Source organism: Dermacentor albipictus, chromosome 1 (genome assembly GCF_038994185.2).
Source record: "Dermacentor albipictus isolate Rhodes 1998 colony chromosome 1, USDA_Dalb.pri_finalv2, whole genome shotgun sequence".
NCBI lineage: Eukaryota > Metazoa > Arthropoda > Arachnida > Ixodida > Ixodidae > Dermacentor > Dermacentor albipictus.
In genome coordinates, this window is record NC_091821.1 from 377959130 (window position 1) to 377967497 (window position 8368).

At 47.9% G+C, this 8368-nt stretch overlaps 2 protein-coding genes across 7 annotated transcripts in view; one reads left to right on the forward strand and one right to left on the reverse strand.

Annotated features, from left to right (window-relative positions):
* Positions 1-4591, reverse strand: part of LOC135900249 (phospholipid scramblase 2-like) — a 39272-nt gene extending 34681 nt beyond the window's left edge. Inside the window, exon 1 of the mRNA XM_065429675.2 lies at positions 4452-4591. Within this exon, the coding sequence (XP_065285747.2) occupies positions 4452-4467 (16 nt within the window). The 5' untranslated portion in view covers positions 4468-4591. The remainder of the gene's footprint in view (positions 1-4451) is intronic.
* Positions 1-8368, forward strand: part of LOC135900247 (phospholipid scramblase 2-like) — a 365712-nt gene that overhangs the window by 305117 nt on the left and 52227 nt on the right. The window lies entirely within an intron of this gene.

Here is an 8368-nt window from a genome sequence, read left to right on the forward strand (position 1 = left end):
ATAGAACACAAGTGCTGCAAGATATCGCATGTGTTGTACACTGCGTCTGTTCCTGTGTTTGCGCTTCACTTTAAGTATGGGCGCCCCTGTCACACTTGGGAGCTGACGAATATTTCTGAGCCGAGTTCTCAACAAGCGCCCGCTAGGCGTACTTTATTTTTCATCAACAAGAGGGCAACACACTGACACACCACAAAACATGTTGGAAAATACTTTCGGGCGCTCCTCCATGTCCCATTTGGCACATTTCCTATCATAAATTGTCACTGTATAGTTCAAAATTAGGCAGTTATGGGGCAGTCACAAATATCTAGCGTCGGCACAGCAGGATTTCTGGACATATGCAAAGGGGTCGATTGCAGTGTGATTTGGCGGGTAACCATCTTATAAGTAGCGTATGTCACTTCACACAGTGCGTGGAAAGTAGCAAAGTGGAAAAACTTAAGGTTCTCGCCCCAAAAATCACGGCAAAGAAAACCAGCACTAAATAGTCTTAGTGATCGAGGCTTAATAGCGAGCACCGTTACGTTCGTGGCATAGATACCCCAAGAAAGTAACTCGGCTGCACGTGTTTCCAAATGCTTTCGCTCGTTTTTGTTGCCAGGGCTGTCACACTCGGCAGCATCGCTGCTGTTCACTAAACACGGAACAAACGGAGGGTACAGTGTTACAGGATAGCTATCAAAGTAGATGTTCACAACTTCTGGTGGCCAACCACCAGAAGCGTGCTGGCTAGCTGCTGCGAAAGGAGGAGAAAATGGATAAAATGAAAGGTAGGGAGGTTTTTCGATGAGTAGACTGGCTGACTATTCAGCTCCGACTTAATGGGTTAAAGAAAATTAAAGGTTATAGAAGCAGATGTTTCGCAGCATCAATCAATACCTAAATCATTATGAACAAACCCGGTTTCGGCTCCGTTGTGCGTCTTCCGGCTTCTCTCAGAGGATGCCGACTCTTAGCTGCTTTCTCTCTGAAAAATACCCTCCTAAAAAAACTTTAAGCTCTATACCCAACAATCTGACATGAACATATGGTAGTGGCATAAAAAAAAATGTACCTTAATAACGTGATCATAAATAAAACGCCTCTTGTTTTTATCTGGCATCAGCGCCTTCATATGGCGAGCTCATATTTTCTTATGAGTACAAGGTGTAATGTTCATATGATATATGGGACATCTGGGTCTTTATACGTTACCACCTATATTCTCACATCGGTATCACATTGGACATGTCCACGTGATATAGGGGGACATCTGTGTTTTATAGGGGACACTCATCTATTTATCTGGATATCGTATGAGATACGCCCGTATGATATATGGAAACAGGCGGGTTTTTGTATGGGGCCCTATTAGCCTCCTGGGTATCGTTTGGGGCATGCCCGTACGATGTATAGGAACATACGGGGATTTATGTGAGGCATTCAGATTCTCATATGGGTATCATAGAACATGTCCATAAGGTGTAACTGGGGACATATGGATTTTACAGCGAAGCTCTATATTAACCTCTAGTTGGTCGGGATTTTCTGCGTCTGCATGCATGATGATCACACAAAAATAACAGGCAGCTGGAAAGCTTTGTGTTTTTGGTCTCCGCTTAATATAATTATCTTTTCTCGTATATTCAAACTCCAATCCGATGCTATGATGTCTTCAGGTTGCGTGTGAGTTATAAATTACGAATTTTCTGACGCATTCTAGTTTGAGAAATTCAGTTAGTTCAATAACGCATTGGCGCTAGGTAGAGGGGCCTACAAGAATGAGTAAGGATATATGTTGTTAAGAGGAAGCTTTAGATCGGGTGCTCCTATCGAAATACGTGTGAAAGAGGAATTCGTTTTTCTCGGCAACCACTGCGCCAAATGTCGCAACGTTTGTTGCATATAAAAGAAGAACTTGAAATTTAGTGACTGTTGTTTTCGGACTCCTTATATGTCGTAAATTTTTTATCAAGAAGTGGCAAAAATCGAACATTTTCAGAAAACGAAACTATCAAGCTTACAACTCTGTAACTCAAGAATGAAAAGCAATATCACAATTATGTTAATGGCTTCTAATAGTACCTCTAAAGCGGAAAAAATTGATAAGGTATACATGAATCTCAAAAAAATTTAATTTCGCAGTTCAGGCTGTCCGCACGGCCGATGAGATGTACGTAGCGTAAAGTGAAGGTGACGCCCACGCGAATCCTGTGAAAGATGCTTGCTTGGTATCGTTTGATTTTAGCCGGGAGGCGAAATGTCCTGTCGGAGTCTAATACCAGCGGAGCTGCTCTAAGCGGAGCCCTTGCAGTCCATCGTCCGGTGTAACGCAGAGGGACAGGTTCCGGAGCTCACCGCCAAGGAGCGGCCCGAGGGTAGAAGCGGAAGTCAGAGAGGCCGAAATAATCTCATGGGTGGCGGCAATGGAAAAAAAACCTGCCATGAGTAACTATTTAATAGGAAAAAACGAAATCAGGAAAGAAACAATTTATGATAATTCAAAGGGAAGCTCATTACTTTTCGAAGCGAGATCGGGTTGCCTTAGAACACGCACCTGTAAAATGAGATATAAGAAGGAAGAAGAAGCATGTGCTTGCTGCGGTAAAGCTAGGGAAACTATGGAGCATGTTTTAGTAGAATGTGAAGACGTCTACCCAGCGGTCGATTTAGGCACCAATGGCCTCCTTGAAGCCCTTCCATTCAGCGAGAGCAGTGGAAAAGTAAACATGTCGCAATAGGGATTAGTAAGAGGCGATTGGAGGATTGGTGGAATAAAAGTAGGGAAACGACAAAAAATGGAGACATGAAAAAGCAAAGTTCGCAATAGGGGATCAGAAAATTTGGTTGTGAGAGCTCATAGGTGTTTTTTTGTCTTTTTTTATTGTTTAACCTAGGTAGGACATTAGGCAGTATAATAGCAAGAGCTTTGTGGCGCAACCCACCGCCCCGTTCCAAAGGGGACGCTCATAACATCCATCCATCCATCCGGGCATAATCCTAATTCGCAATAGAGAATAGTAAGCGGCGATTGGAAAATTGGGGGAAGTAGGGAAACGACAAACAATGGAGCCGTACAAAACCGATGTTCACAATAGGGGTCCAGAAAGTTTGGTTATGGGGATTCATCGTGGGTTTTATTTTCCTTTTTCTTTTTTTTCTTACATATGTAGGATATTAGGCAATACAATAACAAGGGCTTGGTTGCGCATCCCACCGCATATAGCACACATAGCACACATCGATCCATCCAGCGGGGCCCCGCCGAGATGGAAGCGGACCAATCAGAGGCACCCTCTGATTGGTCCGCTCCCGGTGGTCCGCTCCCGCCGGCGGGGGGAGGGGAAGAAGCGGACCAATCAGAGCGCGCGCCAGGAGACGGGTATGGAGGGTAAGAAGCAGGTGTTTAGCCGGCGCGCGCCTTTTAGCCCCATAGATTCCGCTCGGCACGAACGGCTGCGCCGACGTTGCGCAAATCCTGACCTTCGAGAGCGAGAAGCGCAAGCACAGCAACAGCGGAGGGAAGCCGTTACCGCCGAGGATCGAGAACTGGAAGCGCAAGCGAAGCGCCGGTGGAGGCAAGCCAACCCCCACTTTCAAGAGCAGGCAACCCAAGCCAAGCGCCGGCACAGGCCAGCTAAACCCCAACTTTGAGAGTAGGAGGCCGAGCAGAGACGTCGACGCAGACAGATTCCTCCCATGGAGGGTGACGATGGAAAGTTTCACTAGAGAAGTTCTGGACAGTGAGTGCAGCCACAGCTGCAAGGTGTGTGATAGACTGCGGTTCTATCATAACCTCACGCAACTGGGGAGTGTGCGTAATCCGGAATCGATACTCAAATCTAACATAACGACGACAACGAGACTAAGACTTTCGTAAAAATTGCACTAAACACGAGTTCAAAGTTGAGAAAACGACCCCGAGCTTCGCTGTTTTGACAGCTTTCACTGCGTGGAACTGGCGTTGCCTTCTTTTTTTACGCGGGCGCCTGTACCGATGGTCTAGTTGAGCCCAATAATGTGCTGTGCCTCGCATGAGCGCAGTCAACAAACAATTTACATCGCTTCCCGAGTATGGGATCTTTACGTCGACGGCTTTAGAGATAGCGGTTCTTGCTTCCGCATCAGCTAGCTCGCAGCCAGCCAAGCCACGATGACCAAGTACCCATTGGAAGGTAAATGAGTGTTCGTTTCTCTGAGCTAGCTGAAATATCTGCAGGACGACTAAGTATTCCCAGCAGCGTATGCTATCCATCGGCAGTTTTTTTCACGCAGCCCGAGGTGCGGTTGAGAGCCCTTTCAACACTTCGAGGGTACCCCCTTGGCAGTCAAGCACAACTGCGAGTCGAACGTATACATTCACTCGCCAAAGCGACCGAGGACTCTAGAATGCGGCCATTGGACTACATGCAAACAGAGCACGCCATGCTCTTTTGGTTCTCCAATTTGCGCACAGTAAGCCCGCATACCTTTTTGTTGAGCCATGGCGTTGACCTTGAGTCCCTGGTTCACGGCGCGACTGGTGAACTTGGATTGCTTTTCCTTTGCTGGTAAATCCGTGACATGGAGCCGATGTTTGCAGCCGACGCCAGAGACGCCTGGATTCTAATGATAGCTGCACGGGTAACCAAATAAAAAGTTAGCTTACTAATAAAAAAAAATCCGATTTTACTACTATTCATATTTAAACTTAAGAGGGATAGTCGACTTTTCAATCGTTTATGGTTGTTTAGAAAGGTTGAATTGAATGGAAAGAACAATGAAGCTTGCAAAGCGCCAGTATAGCGGCTGACGTTCCGCACGGGAGGGATTCTTTAAAGCACATTACAGAAAAGGAATCAACACCAACATCAGTGACAACATCAATGCCAGGGCGCGCCTTTTTGTCTTCCCTACAGATGCCTCTTCTTTCTTGCGCGTTTCATTCTCTGAGAAGGAGTTTACGTTTGCTGTGTGACTCGGTTCTATGAGATAATTTAGCATGTGAAAATAAAAATAATACTGGCAATAGCAGACTTCAAGAGCACGCCTGAGATCATACGGGTTGTTTTATGTTTGTAGTCTATACAACATTTCTTTAATTCGCTGCCCCAGATGGCATACATCTAGTACCAGAGCTAGATTAACCGAGAAGGCGGGCATTGCCTGCACGAAAAATCGATAGCATAAGTGAGTAATAGCAAAAAAACTACTGACTGAATTGTTAACTAATTGATTTATGGCACGTAATGTAATTTATGCATTGTTGCCCGAGATGTTGCAAGGCATTTCCTCTTGGAAGAAATTTTGTGCGTGGCGCCGGTTTCTAGATATGCGCCATCAAACTTGGGGCGGTAAAAGTGTCTTGGTCCATTGACTGTTTAATGCGATTTGCATTCATATTATCACGTACTTCACGTACTTTCCAGTGCCTATCTGCCTGGCGGTCTGCCTATCCAACCGTTTTCCCGCCAACTAGGGTTTCTGGGACGCTCTACTGGATAGACATTTGGCTGCTGTGCCGAGCGTTTCGAATTCGAAACCAACCGTGGGGCTAAATTGTGTCACTAGGTATGAGACGTTCGGTATGTGCCGCTCTTCTGTGAACCTCTTTGCCGCCAACTTGGGTCACTAGGTACGCGCGTCTGGGTATGTGGCGATCTTCAATGGAACTATTTTGCGCCAAGTTGGCCAACTGGTAACTGTGTACGTGCCACTCTTTATTAAAACTCCTTGACGCCGAATTGAATCGCCGCGTGCGTGGCACTGATTATGAGCAGTTCTTCCATGAAAAAAAAAAAGATGTCCCCGAGGAAGAGTGGATTCGAACCCAAGTCATATATACTACAGCGAAGCTGTTAGCCTCTATAGTTGGCCGGGAGTTTTCGGCCTTTACTCTCCGAAAAAACACGGCAACCGCAAAAACTTTTTTGAGTCCCCGCGTACTGGAGTTACGTTTTCTTGTACAGTGCTCCCGGAATGAAACGCGATAGCGAGCATTTCGTAGAACCCTGCATATGTGCAGAGAACTCGAGAGTAGCATGTCACGTCGCTAGGAATCTGGTCACCAAAGGTGACTCGGACTCCGCTCTAAGTGTACGCACCAAACTTACGTCGACGCGACACGAACTGCAGCCGGTGGAAACGAAAGTATGGGCATTAGCCCTAAATTGACGCTTTTCGTTCCGTGAGTACTGTACATTCAAATTGCAATCCGATGCTATCGTGCCCGCAGGTTGCGTGTACGCAGTACTTTGCACTTTGCAAATTTTGTCACGCATTTTACTTTCCGAAACAGAATTAGTTCAATAACGCAATTGCGCCAGGCGAGGGCCTGCTTGAATGAGGACGTATGGAGCACTTGTGCCGACCTGCGTGCGCGCTGGTTGAACGTGTCCGCACGAGACGTGTTGGCGCTCTGCCCACGCTGCACACGCTGTGCGTCGGTCGCACAGCGTGTGCTGCGACCGCAATTGACATTAGGGCGAACACTCTTCGGAAAATTGCAGCGACGTTTCACTCCGTGAGCGCGGGTTACGCGCCAGCACGCCGTGAACATGCGCAGTGACCACCGCCGCCCGCGGCGTCGCAGCGCAAACGGAAAGGGCGCGAACGCGGTCGCGGACGCTACACTGAACGCGACAGTGCGACGCCTTGTGGTAGTGGTGCTTGCGTAACGTCGGCAACAGCTTCAATGCTCACCCGCTTTCACAGTGTGGAAAGGAGGCGTATTTTTATGTGAAGCATATTACTAGAGCTCAACCCAGCTCCTCAGGTGCGGCGGTGTCGCCTTCAATACCACGTGACACCGTGACGTCGTGACAAAGGAGAAATGGGGCTCCAACTCGCGCCGTCGCTCGCGGCGTCGCGGTGGTATATAAGCAGCTGCGCTTGCCTCTGCTAGACACTCACGAGGTGAGATGCCTCCTGGAGACAGAGCTGCTCGTTGGAATGAGAAGCGAAGGTTGCGGCGTGCTACAGAGACTGTTTCTAAGTGGCTTTGCTACGGCGCAGCGACTACGCGCCTCGCATCAGACGCGGTGAGCGTCGAGCAACGCAGCGTTCGGCGCGACACCGAAATGTACGCCTGAGCAAGCGCCGCACGCCTGAGCCGACGACACCGGCTTTTCTGTGACACGAGCTCCTTAACGCTGTCACGTTAAAATAAAGGCTAGTATGCTTCGCATCCTGGGCTTAACCTTAGCTAAGCCACAGCCAGTTTTTTTTCTTTTTTTAGACAATCCTGTCCGGATATACATACACACACGCGCCGATCACACATGCGCCGATCGCGCACTTCGGGGCGGCGCCACCAGATGGCGCAGCGTGTCCAGAGAGAAACGCGAGAGAGGAGCCCGGCAGCATAGACGCCTCCTGCATGACACGCCTCTTCGACGGCATCACGCTGTGATGATACATAGCTTCAATGCTAGTTGCAATAACGTCGACGTTCATGGTCAGACGGGTTCTGCCTAAATGTTTTTTCATTGCCGAGACAGATGGCGCCACTGTTTCATTCCAGTTGAATCCCCTTAATCTTCGTAAAGTAGCCACACTCTCCTCCTCCGACTTCACTCCTCCTCGTTTCTCCTCTGTTTCACGCTCCCTCCTCGACGCGGCGCCACCTACACTGCTCGAGCATAGCAACGGCACCAGCATGCGCTCTCCGCCACTCCGTAGCCGCTTCTCGAGCAAAAATGGCGCTGAAGCAAGGAGCGAGGGTCCACGTGATGCTATTAGGCCAATAGCGACGCGGCGGCGTCCTAGGCGAGAGCGCGCGAGGAGGAGGCGGCATTCTTCAAAGTGTCGCTACTTTATGAAGTTTAAGGGGCTTTAATTCCAGTGACATCCCGAACAGCACCTGCGTGTTACCATAAGGCTAAGCCTTCGTTCGTAGATATCGAGTAATCTCCAGACGGTCACCGTGACAACGACCGAACTTTATTAACGCGGTGAGGTAAAGCGCACCGAAATTCTACAACACCGATTCACTTACCGTGAGAAAAAAAAAAAGGAAACGGTTTATAAACGGCTACTCGTGCCGCCGAAGCGGGCCAGGAGCTGTCTCATCAGGCGACGTCAGAATTTCGATTGCATCCGCAAGCTTGCGGCAAATTGCTAAAAAAACAATACTACTTCGATAAAGTGAGCTCATATCTCCCGAACAGGTTTTTTCTAGACATTACAAGCCGCGCAAAGTTTTCGTTAATGAGCGGAACGTACTGCGAGCACGAAAATTAAACGCAAGTGTTTTCGTGGTCCATCTATACTTATCTTTATTTTTTCTTTATTTATTCGTTTATTTATTTACGATACTGGCTACACAAGCACATAGCGTGGCAGTTGATCAATGCAGTATACCAGTTTTTTTTATTCTTCGTTAGACAACATAATTGGTAACAATTTC